Genomic DNA, 19,694 nt, shown 5'->3' on the forward strand with positions numbered 1-19,694 from the left:
CCTAGCCTATCCCGGACTGCAAAGCTGTGACTCCTGAATGTAAGACATTCTTTTGAGCAATGCATCTTTTATTTACAACCTTTTTACCTTAATTATTTGATATTAAACCAGGAGCAAAGGAAACAAATTTATTCAAGAGACATTTTAAAAACGTATCAAAATTTCTTTATTTCTCTCTGTAACTAATTAGCAATGCTATTTTCGACTGCTGCAATATAAAAAATGCTTTATTCCCCAGTTATTCAATACATTACAGCTGAGCTGGTGCTTTAGTGTAACTGCTTAATTTGAAATTTCATTTCAAAATGATCTGTAGAAAATTTGTCACTAAAAAATTCTCAGTGCAGAAAGTGAAAAAAGTTCTACCTCTGTGTATATATACATATATACAGTATATAACACAATTCCCCATCAAGGATAAGCACAGTCTTACAAAATCCCAACTGCCAGGATGCACTTTATATACACATTGAAACTTCCATCACAGAAAAAGGCACTCGCTGGTCTTCGTCGGATATGAAATGTATTAAAAAAAATTAAGGTAAAGACATAACGTTTCGGTGTATCATTACACCTTTGTCAAATGTCAAAAACAAGAACAAACAGCGTATCCCCAAAGAGTCTCTTTGGGGATACGCTGTTTGCTCTTGTTTTTGACATTTGACAAATGTGTAATGATACACCGAAACGTTATGTCTTTACCTTAATTTTTTTTAATACATTTCATATCTGACGAAGACCAGCGAGGGCCTTTTTCTGTGATGGAAGCTTATATATATATATATATATATATATATATATACATACATACATATCTATCTTTAGACAAATATATGTATGTATCTCAATGTTAAAGCCCATCTGCCGCTTCTTTTTTCTAACACCCGAGATCCCATATCTTTGAGCTCTTATAACTTTTGTGTGCAATATTTTTTGAGAATAATTTTTATTAGACAGTATTAATATGAGTGTAACTGTACCTTGTAATGTATTTTTGAAGTGTTTTGTGCAACGTTTTAATTTTGCAAAACAATTAACCACAGCTCTGAAATCACGGTAAGGATTCTAGCGTAAATCAAATTTGCGCTAGCGAAATCGCAATTTCGCTCCACTTGTAATATCAGCACAAATTGATACGGCGCGCAAATGGTCGCGAAAACCCTAGTGCAATCATTTGCTCGCCACTTGTAATTTACCCCTTTATATATTACAATCTTCTGTATATTAATTTGGACATCAGATTTATCTGGTGACACTATGGGGTGGATGTAACAAACAGCGGATGCTGGTTTCTACCCCGTAAGTTTCTGGCTCGCCAGAAGCTTAAGTTAAGAAGTAGCTGTCGTAAGACCGCTGCTCCTTAACTTGTGTGGCGGACTGCAATCATCCTCATCCGATCAGGTAAATTGACACCCCCTGCTAGTGGCTGATTGGCCGCGAATGTGCATGGGGTAGCATTGTACAAGCATTTCACAAGAAATGCTTGTGCAATGTTAAATGCCGACACCGTATGCTGCCGGCATTTAGCGATGTTGTGCGGACATGATTTGCTATAGCGAATCATGTCTGCCCGGCATTTAATAAATCTACCCCTAAGCATTATCATTTTAAGTGTGTGCATGGAGTAAAGTTAGGTTTAATATTAAACTATGAAGAATAATTTCTGAAGTGGTAAAATTGTATTGTAAGATATTTATTTGTACTTTTTGCAGGTCTCTGTAAAATGGCTACGGATATTAAAGACGTTAGCGTTTGGAAACAAACAAAAACACTTCTGTACAAAAATTATCTTGTGAAGTGCAGGACAAAAAATGTCAGCTTGCAGGTACGTCTAGACATGAAAATGTTTTGTTTTAACTTTAAAACCTAAAGTACAAATGTGCATTTTTTTTATTACCATTTTTAATTATCTGTGAGTGTTTGTGTTGATGCCTATTACAACTATACAGTGTCCCATTCTGTGTAATAGGAAATAAAATGGCTATACAAGAAATATATGCTATTTCTCTTGTAAGGTGTATCCAGTCCACGGATCATCCATTACTTGTGGGATATTCTCATTCCCAACAGGAAGTTGCAAGAGGACACCCACAGCAGAGCTGTCTATATAGCTCCTCCCCTAACTGCCATATCCAGTAATTCTCTTGCAACTCTCAACAAGATGGAGGTAGTAAGAGAGAAGTGGTGAAATGTAGCTGTTATTTTGCTTCAATCAAGAGTTTATTATTTTTAAATGGTACCGGAGTTGTACTATTTTGTTCCAGGCAGAAAAATAGAAGAATCTGCCTGTGATTTCTGGCTATACAAGAAATATATGCTATTTTTTGTAGTATAGGACTTGACAAACCCATGAGGCCATAGCACCTTAAAAAAAGAAAAAGCGTGATGCATCACTGCTGACATAATCTGTTTACTATGATCATACTACTTGCCATCCTCAGCCAGATTTTATATGGCTGTGATGGCTGCAAGTGGCTTCTGCATGTCCTCAACACATTGTTATTCTAAGGGCTGGGAAGTGGGGCGTTTGCTGTAGTTCACCTCAGCTGCAACTCTGGAAGATCATGTCTTTCATTCCATGTCATGGTGTTGTACAAAAGCATCCCCTATACATTTCGTTTCCAGTTTCCCAAAGTACCAATAAAGAGAGATGCATTCATTTTGCAGCAGGTGTTGGTTCAGAACCTGACTACAAGTTTTTTTAATGTGCAAGTGACAATAAAAGCTATGTTTTATGCATAATTTATATTGATGTTTTGGAGTCTGCAATGTGTGTGTATTCTGGCCTTGTTTTATTGAACCCTGCATATAGGCCCAGATTACAAGTGGCGCTCTAGCCATATTGTGACCCTGCACTAAGAATATCGCACATCTGATATAACAAGGGGTAAAAAAGAGAAAAAAAAGAGCGCGGCAAACATTCTTTTTTTTTTTTTAGTGCGTCCTATAATTAATAGAATTACTGTACTAAACATTGCTCAAATTACATGTGATGAGTTACATGTTGCACTCGTGCACAACACATAACAGCGCTAAAAGCTTAGTGCACCTGGAGACCTGAAGTATTGAATTAGGGCTGCAATAAAAGTATATAAAACACATGTAAAACATATTAAAATGTAGTATTTCAATCATATTCATACATCTTAAAAGTAAAATATATGGGTTTTTTTTAAATTAAAATAAATGTTTAAAAAGTGATTTAAAAAGATATGGTATATTACAAGGTGTTGGACTAGGAAGGGCTCAAAGTAGTATTTGTATGTGTGTGGATTTGTGTATGTGTATTTATCTATATGTGTATGTATGTGTACATATTATGTATGTGCACACACATACATACATACATACATATAAACATATATACACACACACATATAAACATATATACATACACACAAACGTAAATATACGTACAGTATATATACACCTATGAGCCTTTCACAGTAAAGCACCTTGTGATATACCATATACCTTTAATTCAGTGTTTTAAGTTACAAAATTTGGTAGAACAAAATGATCTGCTTTGTGATGCTAAGAGGCCACACACATTGTTTTGGGAGGGCCAGATATGGCCTAAAAGTGTAGTTTGGGTAGCTCTGATAGAAAGGAATACTGCTAGCTGTTGTTTCTCTTATTATGTCTGATAAACTTGTGAGAATGGAGATAGAAATCAAGAGAAATTCCCAGAGTATTACTTTGCTTGTGAAAACCACCTTTAGGGATTTGTAAATTGGGTTAAAAGCTTTATCTGCTCCTGAGCAGCCTCCCTCAACATCAATACCTTATCTTATTGAGCTAATGAAGCAAGCTGTTTGTATTAATCCAGGATTTGAAGAGTGTTTTAGATGGTTTCCTCATCTCATTACAGAAGGATATTTATTTCCATCTAACATGTCCAGGGTGAACCATATGCTATATTATATTCCTTATGTTTTCTTTTATTCATTTTCTTTAACCCCCTTCATTGTAGAGGACTACTTCCTTGTTTGCTACTTTGTGCAGAGAAGAAACTTTCCCCCTTGTTGTGCTCATGTTACGTCACCCAAATTAAGTGACATATGTTGACATCTTTCCACTGTGTATGACGACATCATGTGCACCAGGATATTACTGAGACACAGAGGCACTTCAACATTGTTTTTGTTTTGGCTGTGGGGGGAAGTTCATAACCATCATCACTAGGCCCTGCATCACTGGACAGGCGAGAATTTTCTTCTTCGAGGGGGGGAGATGGACTGTTACAAAGCCCAGGGCTACTGAAAAGAACATAACAATCATCATTTAGTTTTCCTTTACTATGGTATGCCAAGCCATTTTACATGGACAGTTAAGGTTTAAAGGGACACTGAACCCAAATTTTTTCTTTCGTGATTCAGATAGAGCATGATATTTTAAGCAACTTTCTAATTTACTCCTATTATCAAATTTTCTTCATTCTCTTGGTATCTTGATGTTAAATGCAAGAATGTAAGTTTAGTTGCCGGACCATTTTTGGTGAACAACCTGGGTTGTTCTTGCTGATTTGTGGATAAAGTCATCCACCAATAAAAAAGTGCTGAACCAAAAAAAAAAGCATAGTTGCCTTCTTTTTTTTTTTTTTTTAAAGTATTTTTTATTGAGAAGTTTAATAAAATATACATAACATATAGAACATCACATTTTCAATTTTACAATGCCTTTCTGGCAACTAGTGCCATGTCTGTGGGTACCACAAGGTTTTCGTAGTGCCTTTGTAAAGTCTGTGTCCATTTCGGCTTTCCAGCCGTACAAGTGTAAACAGATGTGATCAATAGCAAAAATAGAGACAACATAAGATCAATTATACTTTAGATCCTATAAAAAAACATTGTTAACAAATTCTCTTTAAGGTTAACAGAAGAAAGAAGCATTGGTTCACCTAGTAATACGATGTTTTAATTTTCTAGTTGTACATAGATTAATATTCCCCTTTTCCTGGACGTACTTTTGCGTGTGTCGGTCCTCTCTAACCTATGTGTGGTGTACCTGTAGTTGTAATTTGTCAGCCTTCATGCCTCCCCTCTGTGGTGCAATGCTCTGTTGTGGGCTATGGTTGATGGTTAATGTCGCTTGATGCCCATTGCTGCAGCATGAGGTCGTGTATGTCTGTTGTGCCATGTTGGAGGTGGTGGTACCTTTCAAGCTGTAATAAGGTGTCTACCTGTTTCCTCCATTCCACTACGGATGGTATTGTCCTTGTTTTCCAGTATTTTGGAATAAGCATTTTGGCGCTGTTCAACATGACCAGGAGCAAAGCCCTGCTCTGTTTAGTTTCTAATTTGGGTAGTGATAAATATAAGATCGTTTTAGGGCTGTTTTGTAGTGATTTCCCTAGCGTGCGCGCGATGTGGTGAAAGATGCTTACCCAATATGAATCAAGCTTAGGGCAGAACCACCAGATATGTGCCGGCGTGCCCTCGCCCCCGCAGTCTCTTCAGCATCGTCCCGACGCTGTCTTATAGATGCGGCGTAGCCTGCTAGGTGTGAGATACCACCGTGATAGAAATTTGTAGCTTGCCTCCTGCACCCTCACAGAGATCGAGGCCTTTTTTGTGATCTGGAACGCTGTCTGCCACTCTGTATTTTCTATCTCTATTTGTAGCTCTTTTTCCCATGCCCTGGCGTATGTGGGCAGTGTGTGCGCGTCCCCCACTAGTAGAAGCTTATATGTTAGTGAAACTGCATGGGCCGTGGGGGTATCCCTTAAACACAAGCTTTCAAAGGCTGTCACCTGTCCTGTGAGTGTGCGCTTTGAGCGGTGAGTAGTGAGGAAGTGGTTAATCTGTGAGTATGATAGCCAGTTCATGTGTGTGCCTGGTCTCGTTACTTGTATGTCTGCTAGTGGAGCAAGTTTATCCCCGTCCAAAAGGGCCGAAAGTGTCAGTTCACTGAAAGAGGTCCCTGGTTCTACATCCCCTCCCCTGCAGTTCCAGGGTATTTCAGGGTTCTGATAAATGGGTGTTAATGGCGAGTGCGTGGAGGAAATGGTTGTGGTTGTGCGTTGAATTTTGTCCCAGTGCGAGTAGAAATCTGTCAGTAGTGGGTAGATGGTGACAGTTGGAGATCTGTATTTCTCTGAAACCCAGGCCTGTAGGCCAGCGTTTCTAGTGGCCAGAATGTCGCAGTCTAGCTGCACCCACTCTTTATTAGGGTCATTATGGCACCAGTCCAGTAGTCTCTGTAGTGTAATGGCTTGCTTGTAGGTGGGTATGTGGGGGACTCCAAGGCCTCCTCTATCTCTGGGGAGGTACAGGGTGCTTTTTGCTATTCTGGGCCTTATATGTCCCCATATGTATTGCTCTAGTATGTTTTGTAATTTGTGCAGGTAGTTTGTCGGTAGCGGGATAGGGGTGGTCTGAAGTAGGTATAGTATCCTGGGGACTACGTTCATTTTTATAACGTTAATTCTCCCTACCCATGATATCGTTTTCTTTTTCCAGCTAGAGAGGTCGGAGACCAATGTGTGTTCCAATGTTTTGTAGTTTGCCTGAAATAGTACCTGCGGGTCTGGTGATATGTAAATGCCCAGATATTTCATTTTAGTCTGTTGTGTTCGGAGTGGGCATTCTCGCAGGGTCTCTGGTAGTGCGTCTGGGTCATATGTTATGTTCAGTAACTCGGACTTAGCTATGTTGAGGTGGAAATTAGATACCCTACCATAATCCCTAAATGCGTCTAGGGCCTTGGGCAGAGAGGCTTCGATTGTGGTTAATGTAAGCAGTACATCGTCCGCGTAGAGTGCGAGTTTATGTTGCTTTGAGCTTACGGGGATCCCTGATATCTGAGCGTCCTCTCTTATCCTTTGGGCCAATACCTCTATGGTTATAGCGAAAAGGATAGGTGAGAGGGGGCAACCCTGTCTCGTGCCGTTATGAATGTATAGCTTGTCTGATAACAGTCCGTTAACCTTGACTCGTGCTGTCGGGAGTCTATATAATGTAAAGATTTGGGCTATAGAGGAGTCGCTAAACTTCATTTTGTGCAAAACTGCCTTTAGGAAAAGCCAATTTACCCTATCGAAGGCTTTTTCTGCGTCTGTTGACACAAAGATCGATGGGATTTTATGTTGTTGGGCGTACGTCATCAATTGTAGGATCTTTAAGGTGTTATCCCTCGCCTCCCTCCCAGGGACAAACCCCACTTGATCTGGATGTATCAGTTTAGGTAAATATTTGTTAATTCTGGTGGCCAGGATCTTAGCAAAGATCTTGATATCTGAGTTGAGGAGGGAGATGGGGCGGAAGTTTTCTGGTCTGTCTGGGTTTTTGCCTTGTTTGGGTAGGACTGTTATATTAGCCTCTAGCATGCTTTCTGAGAAACCCCCTTCTTTTAATAATGAGTTAAATAGTGAGACCAGGGGTGTACACAAACGGTGGATGAAGGTTTTGTAGTAGCCAATACCCAGTCCATCTGGCCCTGGGCTCTTGCCACTCGGCATAGATTTAATGGCAGCTATAATTTCGTCTTGTGTAATCGGTAGATCTAAGGCCTCTGAGTCTTCCATATCGAGTGTATGTAAAGTTACCCCCTCCAGGTAGCTATCTATCTCTTGTTGGCTACAGTCATTCTGGATGTTGTATAACATGCCGTAGTATTGTCTGAAAGTCTCCGCTATTTTGATACTATCTCTGTGTGTGTCTCCTGTCGCGTCCGTTAGTGAGTGAACGTGTGTTGTTAATTGCTGGCGTTTCAGCGCCTTGGCCAGTGAGGACCCTGATTTATTGTTCACGTCAAAGTATTTTTGTTTCAACAATGTGGCTTTGTGCTGGTATTCCCTAATGTAATGGTTATTAAGTTCATTTCTTGCTTTAGTTAAGTTCTTGAAGATGATTGGGGAGGCTGGAGCCTGTTTATGCTGTGTCTCCCAGTATCTTATTTGAGAGAGGGTGGAGTTCACAAACTGCCTGTCATTTTTGATTTTCCTCGCCTTGTATTTGATAAACTCCCCCCTCACTACACATTTGTGCGCTTCCCACGATGTGGAAGCTGATGTGTCGGCTGGGGTGTTTTCTCTAAAGTAGTGTCCCAGTGTCCCGTCAATGTCTGTCTGGATCAGAGGGTTGGTCAAGTCAGCGTCATCCAGCCTCCACTGGAATGAGTGTGGTGGTGCGTTCAGCCAGTCAACCGAGCACTTCACTGGGGCGTGGTCAGACCATGTAATCGGCAGTATGTCAATTGTCTCTACCATGGACAGTCCTATCTGGTCCGTCACAATGTAATCAATCCTAGTGTATGTATGATGGGGGTGGGAGTAAAATGTGTAGTCTGTGGCTTCTGGGTGTTTGGCTCTCCATGTGTCGTGCAATTTTAATAACTGTAACTGAGAATTTATGGATTTTATAACTTTCAGTGGTGTGCCCGTCCGCCCCGTTGAGGTGTCTTGTGTGGGGTCTAATGGCAAGTTAAAGTCGCCTGCGATGAACAGTATTCCCCTCATATGCTCCAGTAATAATTGAGTCACTTGTTTAAAGACCAGGTGCTGTCCCTGGTTGGGCAGATATACGTTTACCATTGTGACATATGTATTGAAGAGAAGCCCTATGACTATTAGGAACGCCCCTCTGGGATCTTTTATGATATGCTTTGGTTGAAAATGTACTGAGTTTCTCAGAAATATACCTACACCCCCTTTCTTAGATGGCCCTGAGGCCAAGAAGAAGGTCCTGTACCTATTGTTCATAAACTTAGGCTCCCTCCCCTTCTTAAAATGGGTCTCTTGTATGAAAAGTAGGTCTCCTGTGTCTTTGTGTAATTGACGAAATGCTATTGATCTTTTTCCAGGGCTGTTAAGCCCTTTCGCGTTTATTGATATCAATGAGATAGTTTGCCCCTGCGCCTTTCGCTGGTCTGTCATATTGCTAGCTCCCTCGGACTAGAGTGCTGTGGGGTAATAGAATACTGTATTTCTTACCTACAGCTGAAGGGTGTTGTGCGTCTTGCTTAATAGAGAGTTTGTCGCTGGGTTTCTGTAGTTAAGTCGGATGGGCTTAGTATATGTGTGTAGTGCTAAGCTGTCGGTTCGAGAGATTGTGTTGAGTCTAAACAGCTAGTGAGCAAAGAGAGTACAATCAATTTTACAGGTGAACCTAGATCAAGGTAAAACAAAGAGTGCGTGCAATGTTGCAATGTTGCAACAATATCAAGCAACAAGTAATAAGAACAGAATAATGAAATATAACAATTTAGGGCAGTATCCCCACCCCTAAGCCCGGTAACTTAAATGCTAGTACATTATATACGACCTGTAGCCATTTATAACGATTGTGTGTCCTCCTGAGCTGGTGGGCGCACAGTCTCTGGATGCCTGCAGGAATCAGCTTTATGTGGGCAGGCAGTTGAAGCAGTGGCTCGGTTTTCGGAGCTTGTCCTTGATCTGCCCTCTGTAGGTGACGAAAGCCTGCTGCTTGGCCTCTGTGTTGCCATGTTCGTGTTCTCTAGATGATCTGGGTGTCGGATATTGATCCGCAAGGATTCACAGAAGTGTGGTAGATCCTCCCTGGTTCTGTAAACTGCAGTGGTTCCTTCTCTTGTGGCAATGATGCTGACTGGGAATCCCCATCTGTAGGGTATTTTCTGCGCCCGCAAGGCAATGGTGATATAGTTGAGATCTCTCCTTTTCTGTAGAGTTGCTGGGCTCAGATCTGCAAAGATCTGGATGCGGATACCCGCATGTGTAAAGTCCTGTTTCTGTCTGGCGTGCTTGAGGATGTCTTCCTTATCCTTAAAGTGTAGGAGTTTAAGGATAACATCTCTAGGGGGCGCTTTAGGCAGTGGTTTGGCTCTCAGAGCTCGGTGGACTCTTTCAATTAGTACATCAGAAGCACTGTTATCCCCTTTTAGTGTCCTGAACAGGTCTTGTACACAGCCCTCCAGGGCCGCTGGTTGTATGGTTTCAGGGATGCCGCGTATCCGGAGGTTATTCCTCCTTCCCCTGTTATCCAGATCCTCCACTTTTTCCAGGAGATGATGTATGGTGTCCTCCTGCTCATACGCCATGCGTGACATATGTTGGATATCGTTGCATGTTGTGTTGTGATTCTCCTCTAAATTCGTTACTCTTTGAGTCACTCTAGACAGGTCACGCTTCAGATCTGTGTACCAAGTTTTAACTTCTGACATGATCTCTTTTACGTCTTCTTTGGTACAGAGGGGTCTTAGGTCTTCCTTTGTGAGGCCTGCAGGGCTGGAGGGTTTTTGTATTGTAGCCTGTAGGCCTTCCGCTGAAGCAGCGGCACTCGGAGTGGATGTGGATGGGAGTGGGTGAGAGTCCACAGGTTTCAAATATTGCTGCAGCATTTTTGGGTTTGTAGCGCCGTCTGGCTTGTTTTGTTTGCGGGCTGGCATATTTTGATGGTTGATGCAGGGGTGCAGCAGGCTGGCCTGCTTATTAAAATGACAGTCTCCAACTATATATCCCCTGTGTGGGCTTGTTTGGTCTGTGGGTGAATGATTAGTGCTGTTAAGTCTGGTAGGTGCCTTGGTTGGCTTTCTTTGTGTGCCCTCTGTATGCTGCCCCTTTTACTCAGGGTGTACTGGGATTATAGTATTAACTATGTATTTACTGCTGTGCAATCAGCAGTAGCTGCAAGCTGTATTGTAGGTTTAATGTAGATCTCAGGCAACCTGCACTGTGAGGCCAGTTTAATAAAATCTATTATACTCTGTTGTAGTTTCTGCTGAGCAGTATGCTTTCTGTTGGGGACAATGTTTCTTTGCGTCTTGCTGCAGTGTTATAAAGAGAAAGGTAACCCTTTTTTGTGGCTTCAAGGCCTGTTCTGTGTGCCTCTTTTGCCCAGCCTGTGTAGCCTCTCTAAGTGCTGTGCTTGTGCTTGTATGTTACACAGCCCCTGTCGTGTCGTGGGCTTTATTTTTTTCCCCCCCTCTTTTCCCCCTTTCTGAGTCAGTCCGGTTGCGTGTAGTGCGGTTGATCCTGTGGGTGGATTCACTTTTTTATTTTTGGGGCCTCCGGTGCAGCTCTGTCTACTGCCCCCACCTGCGCTGTTATGCCTCCCTGTGATCTGGCACTTAGTCACTGCCGATGCGGACCGTGTGTATCAATACTCCGCCAGCACTAACCTTATGTGGTGAGACCGACTGCAGCTCAGATCTTGCGCACGATCCGGGCGGTATTACGGCTGCTGCCGTGACTCCACTGCCCCTCCTCCTACAATCTGTGATCCGGGTGTCGGCCTGCCGACGTCCTATGATGGTTGCCGTATGCCGCTTCTCCTTTCTGCGGCTATTTTATGGTCCTTCAGCACCCGCGGCGTGTATGGGCTCACTGAGGGGTAGATAGAGGTGTTTGGCTAATTTTGTATGTTGGGCTTAGGTGGTATGGGCCTAGGAGCTGTCTCTTCACGCAGCCATTTACCAGAACGGCTAAGCTCCGCCCCCAGTTGCCTTCTTTTTAAAATAAAGATAGCAAGAGAACGAAGAAAAATTGATAATAGGAGTAAATTAGAAAATTGCTTAAAATTGCATGCTCTTTCTGAATCACGAAAAATAATTTGGGTTCAGTGTCCCTTTAAGTTCTATATTCCCTCATCTGTATTGCTGGCTGAATATCTCAAGTGTCTCTAACCGTTGGACAGAGTCACACTGAAATACTGAATTAAGACATTTAGAATGGGGAGTAATTTAAAGTCAAGATCCCATTAGTAGTGGGTAGTATGGAAACTTCAAACCATCCTCTATAATGGCTATAAGTGTTCCCTCACAACTGCAACAGATTTTGGTAAATCAAGAACAATTTAGCCTGATTAAGCAAGTGTCCCAGAGGACTGTCTCACTCAAGAATCCTGCAAGTGCTAATGTAGCCCTTTAGTGATTCAGAAGTGGGGTATTCAACTTTTTTTTCTGTCCATCAGCCTGGAGGTCTTGTTGACATCATTGGTGAATGCTTCTACTGTAATCAGTGAAAAAAAAGTATTTTTTTCTTCAACCTTAAAAGATGGTTTATACTCATGGTCACATTGTATGTCTAGTATAAAAATGTATTGCATGAACATCTACCTTTTGTTATTTTTTTTTAGCACTTTAACAAATAATATAATTATTATATAAATTAATTGTGTATCTCTTTTAATACAGGAAATTCTTTACCCATTTCTTTGGTGGCTTGTTGCACTTGTGTGGGTCAGCGTGATGAAGCAAAGTAAATCCCATGAGGAAATGGAAGCCAAGGTGATGGGTCCTCTTAGCAAACCAGTCAGGTCGTCCCTTAAAGTTGGATACACACCAATAACTAATGCTACTGAGTTCATCATGGATCAAGTGTTATCCTCGAAGTGTTTTACTAGAGGTACAGTTTTATGACACATATGCCATTCTAAGGGGTCTTGATATATAACTTGGCGGGTGAGGTTATTATTTAGCAGAAATGGTAGAGGCTCATATTTACAACGTATATTAATGCAAAAGTAATTCCTGGACCTAAAATATTGGTGAGGATCAGATGAAAGCTATTACAACGTAATAGAGAAACATTGAGCTAGATCTTATACAGTGTTCTTCCCAGGACCTATTTAAAGGGATATGAAATCCAAACTTTTTCTTTTATGACTCAGATAGAGCATGCAATTTTAAACAACTTTCTAATTTACTTCTATTATCAATGTTTATTTCTTCTCTTGGTATCGTTTGTTGAAAAGCAGGGACGTATATTTAGAAGCCGGCGATTCTGGAGCACTATATGGCAGCAATTTTGCAAGAATGTTATCCGTTTGCAAGAGCACTAGATGGCAGCACTATTTCCTGCCATGTAGTGCTCCATGAGGCCCATTTATCAAGCTCCGAATGGAGCTTGAGGGCCCGTGTTTCTGACGAGTCTTCAGACTCGCCAGAAACGCAAGTTATGGAGCAGCAGTCTAAAGACCGCTGCTTCATAACCTGTCCGCCTGCTCTGAGGAGGCAGACAGAGATCGCCACAATTCAACCCGATCGAGTACGATCGGGTTGATTGACACCTCACTGCTGGCGGCCGATTGGCCGCCAGTCTGCAGGGGGCGGCGTAGTACCAGCAGCTCACAAGAGCTGCTGGTGCAATGCTGAATACAGAGAGTGTATTGCTCTCCGCATTCAGCGAGGTCTGTCGGACCTGATCTGCACTGTCTGATCAGGTCCGACAGACCTTTGTTAAATAGGCCTCCATATGTCTACCTAGTTATCTCTTCAGCACTGAATATCATGGGAACAAAGCAAATTTGATAATAAAAGTACAAGGAAACTTTTTTTTAAATGGTATTGCTCTATCTGAATCATAAAAGAAAATTTTGTGTTTCATATCCCTTTAATGGGCACACCACCCATATCAAGCTAAAATGAACTAATATACATTTTTTGCACAATTATTTTTGTTGCACAAATTGTCATTAAATCAATTTATGTAAAATGATGCAATTAATTTGTGCTTTGGATAGTAACATTTATAAATAACAGAATTCTTTATAATATTGCAGAGTATTACACTGTCCCCACACAGCTATTTCATAATGCCACCCTACTTATGCATGTCCTAGGAAACAGTGGCAAGTTCACTTCATAGCACAGTGTACAGAGTGTACCTACAAATTCACCAGGACAAATTCAGAGACTGCACCCAGTGTGGGCAAATTGTGCTGATCTGGACATTGAATAAAGGTACATGTTAGTGTACTGGTAGGATCTAGTGCTTTAAACTACAACAGGACAATCCTATGACACCCCCCCTCCAAAATAATAATAATAATTTCTAACTGTAAAACCCCTGCAAATAACCTAACTGCAACACACTCATAGCAATTGACACTAACTGACATGGTCCTCAACTATAATTATATCTAACAGCACTATGGCTCCACTCATTTAACCCTAACCACAAACTATCCCCTAAAAGCAATTAAACATGATTGACCTGGGCCCATGACATAACCTTTCCACCACCACTTATGGACATTTTACAAAACTGGTCCCCTTAGAAAGGAGATTCATAAAATATTCCTTTAAGAAATTATTTTCTTCATCAAAAGTTCTAGTTCTTCATCCTCGTCCAGAGCGACCTGAAGCAGACAAGTTTCTAAGGCTGTTATTCCTACCCTGCTTAAAGCTAGAAAAGCTACAACTAATTAGTGTGTTTTTTTTTCTTATGGAAGTTTCAATACAAGAGAAAATCAAGCTCTGAGATATTTTGTAATTTCTGCATGATGGTTCCTCCCATGATTTAAGGGGAAATTCTAAAGCAAAAAAATGACATGTTAGAGCATGTGGTTTTTGTATTCATGCTCAAGCTTACTATGTGTGTTTGACCCCACAAGCTTTGCTGCAAGCAGGACATGATCGGTTAGCCAGTCAATGGTGTCAGTTGCACAAGCCCTTTAATTACCATGTTTTGCTTGTGAGCTGCAAGGATTGCACGTGATAATCACCTTGTAATATCGCTGTTTAAAGGCAGGTGTAAACTGTTATACATCCAGTACTCACCCAGCAATACAGACTACTAAACCCTGTAATACATTCTTAGGGCTGCAACTAACAATTATTTTCATAATCGATCAATCGTCGGCCGATTATTTTTTGGATTAATCAACTAATCGGATAAAAAAATCAATCATTGTGTGATGAGAGTGGGAAGTGACGTCACCGGATGGGGGCGGGGCTTAGGCCCGTTTGTCTGTGTCGCAGTTACTAAGTGAGATCAATGCTACCAGATGTATATTTCCATGCTCTACAATAAAATAGAGTTGTACCATCTTTGCTGTGTGCTGCATCTCATGACATGGTGTCAGAAGTTCTTGCCTGCACTTCTGTTTCCTGATCAATGTCGATGTCAAAGTTTACCCCACCTGAGCCTTTTGATTTCTCTCAGCCTGCAGCTTGGCCCACATGGCGTCAGTGGTTTCAGCGCTTCAGGATTGCTTCCAAGCTGGACAAGGAGAGTAGTGAAGTACAAGTTTATTCTCTTTTATACTCTATGGGGAAAGATGTGGAGCCAGTGTTCAATGCCTTTACTTTCCAAGAAGGGGAAGAATTTGACTTTGAAATAGTTATGAATAAACTCAGTGCCCACTTTGTGCCCAAAAGAAATGTGATTCATGAGAGGGCGTTTTCACAAACATACTCAGCGTGTGGGAGAATCTGTGAAGTCATTTGTGCGCAGCCTGTATGAACTAGCTGAATTCTGTGAGTTTGGTGTTGCTAAAGAGGAGCAAATCAGAGACAGAATAGTCATAGGAATTGCAGATGCTGAAGTCTCACTGAAGTTACAGTTAGAGTCAGATTTAACATTAGATGGGGCTATTAGGATGGCCTGCCAGAGTGAACGGGTGAAAAAGCAAAGTGCTGATCTGAGGTCTGAGAGCATTGTGGATAAAGTGCAGCAGTTCAGGAGAGCTGCTAGTGAAAGGCACAGTGTGAGAGGTAGACCTAAGACAACAAATAGGCCTAGAAGTGGATGGGCGCAACATGCCCGATGCACACGGTGCAACCGTGCCCATGATCAGAGTGTCATATGCCCTGCTAAAGACAAAAGATGTAGAAAATGTAACAGGATTGGCCATTTTGAGGTGGTGTGTAAGACTGAATATATTAAGGAGATGCAGGTGGATAGTGACCAGGAGGGTCAAGAAGTGTCCTTTGTGGGGTCTGTTGTTGAACGGCCGGGTTCAGAAGATGATTGGAGGGTTACTCTTACGTAATGGGAGCCAAAGTTGCCTTTAAGATTGACACAGGAGCAGACATCACTGTAATATCTCTTGCAGCATTCATAAAACTGCCTCGACAGCCCCAGCTGGCGAAAGTTACAACAGCAGTCCATAGTCCTGGTGGCCGCATTGATTGTGCGGGAGTACAAGCAAAGGAAATTCACCATGTGGGTGCATGTGGTTAGAGGTCAGTGTGTTAACAACTTATTGAGAAGAAAAGCAGCCTGTGGTTTGGGCCTAGTAGCCAGAGTGAATGAGATCTCAGAAGATATGTTTGGTGAATTGGGCCTACTGAATTGCAACCCAGTCTGTATATCACTTAAAGGTGACGCATTCCCATACAGCATTACCACTCCCCGTAAAATTCCGGTCCCGCGCATGCCTCAAGTGGAGAAGGAGCTTCTGCGTATGAAGAATATGGGGGTTATTGAAGAATTTGTTGAAGCAACTGACTGGTGTACCCCCATTGTGCCTGTTGCAAAGAAAAACGGGAAGGTACGCATCTGCGTAGACTTGAAAAGGCTGAATGAGGCGGTGAAGAGAGAGAGATATGTGCTGCCGAAACTTGAAGACATAGCTCCGAAATTGGCTGGGGCGACGTTCTTCTCTACATTGGATGCTTCTAGCGGCTTCTGGCAGATACCTCTAGATCCACAGTGCCGCAAGCTGACTACCTTCATTACACCAGTAGGTCGGTTTTGCTTTTGCAGACTCCCTTTCGGGATATCTTCTGCTCCTGAAATCTTCTAAAGAGAAATTAGTTCTCTTCTAAGAAACCACGTGGGCATGGCAGTCGTCATGGACGACATCATAGTGTATGGGTCTACATTGGAGGAACATGATCAGCGATTGAGCTGTGTGCTGCAGACTATCAGAGAGTCCGGGCTGAAGCTAAACAAAGAGAAATGCCATTTTAGGAAAGCTGAGTTATGTTACTTTGGGCATATCATCAATGGGGATGGCATCAAGCTAGACCCCGAGAAAATTTGTGCTATTGAACAGATCAAAAGTCCTTCTGATGTACATGAGCTGAGACAAATATTGGGCCTTGTAAATTATGTGGGTAGGTTCCTTCCAGATTTATCCACAATACTACACCCTATCACAGAGTTGCTAAAGAAAGATGTTGCCTGGGACTGGGGACCTTCACAGGAAGAATCTTTTATGCAGGTCAAGTCCCTGCTGGGGTCTGCCCCAGTGTTGGGGTTCTACGACCCTTCCAAAAAGACTGTGGTTAGTGCTGATGCGAGCAGTTATGGACTAGGGGCCGCCCTCCTGCAGCTGAATGAAAATAAACTGCAGCCCATCGCCTACTGTTCCCGTACACTGACGGATGCTGAGTCAAAATACGCCCAAATTGAGAAAGAGTGCCTGGCTGCAGTTTGGGCCTGTAAGAGCTTTCAGCATTACCTAGTGGGTTTAAAGAAGTGGGTTTAAAGAAGTCTGGAGACTGATCATAAACCGCTAGTCCCTCTAATCAACTCTTATGATATTGACAAAACACCCCTAAGATGCCAGAGACTTCTAATGAGGCTGCTCAGGTTCAACGTTCAGGCAGTGCATGTGCCGGGAAAACAACTGGTTGTGGCAGATACACTATCCAGGCTCCCGCTAGCTGCTGCTGAAGAGTTTTCAACGGAATCAGATGTGAAAGTGTATGTAGATTCAGTTCTGGCCTCCAAATCCATTTCTTCAGGGAAGCTAGAACAAATAAAGAAAGAGACATAATTAGATACAGACCTTCAAGAAGTTATAAAGTACATAAAAGAAGGTTGGCCCGAGAGTCCGGAAGCCTGGATGTCTTTTAAGTTCTTACCAGTCAGAAAGGTCGCAGCTCACGGAGCTGGATGGGTTGGTGCTGTTCCAGGACCGCATTGTTATTCCTGTTAGCATGCGGCAGGAGATGTTAAACAGGAATCACAATGGCGACTTAGACATTACAAAGTGCAGAGAAAGGGCAGCTACGGCAGTATGGTAGCCTGGGATCAGTTCCGACATTGCAAACCATGTGTCTAAATGTGCCTTTTGCCGGGAACGCTGGCCTACTCAGAGAAGGGAGCCCTTGATTTCTACTCCGCTGCCTGCAGGCCTGTGGCAGAAAATAGCTGCTGATTTGTGCAAACTGCACGGGAAAAAGTTCCTAGTCGTGATCGACTACTATTCCAGGTATTTGGAAATTGCACCTTTGAATGAAATCACAAGTCAAGCCGTTATCACTCGTCTCAAGAGCTTGTTCGCCTGGTGGGGCATACCAATGTAGTTGGTGAGTGATAACGGAATGCAGTTCGCTTCAACAGAGTTCAGTTCTTTCAGCAGAGAGTATGATTTTATACATTCCACATCAAGTCCACATTACCCGCTGGCTAACGGAATGGCTGAAAGGGCAGTTCAAACAACAAAATTCATTTTGAAGCAATCTGAGCCGTACCTGGCCCTCTTGACCTATAGGGCGACTCCCATTCAAGCCACGGGGTTTAACCCGGCACAGCTGATGCTAGGGCGCCCGATTCGCACCACCTTACCCTCTGTGGGTGTCTTCCAGCCAACTAGCTCTATTCCTCGGGACAAAGTCCTTAGGAGGGATGAAGAGGCAAAAAGGGGCTATCGATTCTTCTAAGACAGGAGACATTCTGTGAGGCCCTTGCAGGAGCTGAATGCGGGCAAAGTGTCAGAATTAAACTGGATGATGAGAAGAAATGGAAGACGCCTGCTACAGTAATTGGACGCTCTTCAGAACCAAGGTCTTATGTAGTCCTTACTGATGGAGGGACAGTCACATGTCGAAATCTAAACCATCATCAGCTTGTACCTGAGAGTTTGGAACTGGATGCCTCACTACCACCGCCGGTGGGATCCCCTGTTTTTAGAGGGGTGCCTTCCCCTCAGCAAGATCACAGCGGGGATATGTCTTTGCCTCCAGCAGACTCTCAGTCACCTTCTTCTGTATCAGAGGACAGTTCATGTAGAGTTACATCAAGCGGAAGAGTGGTGAAACTTCCGGCCCGATATCGGGATTAACATTAGTTAGAGCAGTGACCGGAAGTATGGGCAGAATAATCCCATGGTCACTGTGGACTAGGGTAGTCTACCCCGATGTTCAAGTCAGGATGTAATTCATGTTATTTATACAAATATTCTCTTTAATGTGTTACTTGTTATATACTGTTCAAAACTGTTGTTTTGTATACTTTGTTATTTGTTGTATTCAAATGAAAAAAAAATGTATGCCTTGTCCTTTGAAAAGGGGGAAGATGTGATGAGAGTGGGAAGTGACGTCACCGGATGGGGGCGGGGCTTAGGTCCGTTTGTGTCGCAGTTACTAAGTGAGATCAATGCTGCCAGATGTATATTTCCATGCTCTACAATAAAATAGAGTTGTACCATCTTTGCTGTGTCCTTCATGTGTCCTGCATCTCATGACACATTGTTTCCTATATTTTAAATAAAATCCACATACCGAGTGTTACAAATATAAACTTCAGACTAAAACTTTAACACAACTGGTTGTCCAATTTTTAAGCAGCAGAACAAATTTTTATAATTAAGCAAAACAAAACCACAAACTGTTTGAAAAGAGGTAGAACTAGAAAGAGGTAGACTGTCCCTGTTTATAACATTCTGTTCACTTTTTCAGAATGAGGCTGGCTCTCTTTTTGCAACAAGCCTGGACTTCATTCTAACATAAATGATATCTTGAATATTTATATGCAATGGTAAATAACCAGCTATAAGGTTACGGAAAAATATCTACTCCTCTCTAAAAAATAACAGATATATACTTATAGAGGTTGAATCTGGTACATATTATCACAATTTATTAAAAATATAAAAAAAAAACACTAAAAAAAAAAGGCAAAAGGCTAAGGACTTTATATCAATAACAAGACAAAGAGACCTATTTATCAAGCCATCAACTGTGCTGCATTCGACAGCACCAATACGCTCGCCTAACATCGTTGCCGCGGACCTGAATACGCTCTCCTTATTTTTAAAAAA

At 42.1% G+C, this 19,694-nt stretch overlaps 1 protein-coding gene across 2 annotated transcripts in view; it reads left to right on the top strand.

The window, feature by feature from the left end:
- ABCA5 (ATP binding cassette subfamily A member 5) overlaps positions 1-19,694 on the top strand; it is a 477,891-nt gene that overhangs the window by 33,665 nt on the left and 424,532 nt on the right. For both annotated transcript variants that reach the window (XM_053707235.1, XM_053707226.1), the window contains exons 2-3: positions 1,713-1,825; positions 12,112-12,322. In XM_053707235.1, coding sequence (XP_053563210.1) covers positions 1,724-1,825; positions 12,112-12,322 — 313 coding nt within the window. In that variant the 5' untranslated portion in view covers positions 1,713-1,723. The remainder of the gene's footprint in view (positions 1-1,712; positions 1,826-12,111; positions 12,323-19,694) is intronic.

The sequence above is a fragment of the Bombina bombina genome, chromosome 1, assembly GCF_027579735.1.
Source record: "Bombina bombina isolate aBomBom1 chromosome 1, aBomBom1.pri, whole genome shotgun sequence".
In the NCBI taxonomy this organism is placed as follows: Eukaryota; Metazoa; Chordata; class Amphibia; order Anura; family Bombinatoridae; genus Bombina; species Bombina bombina.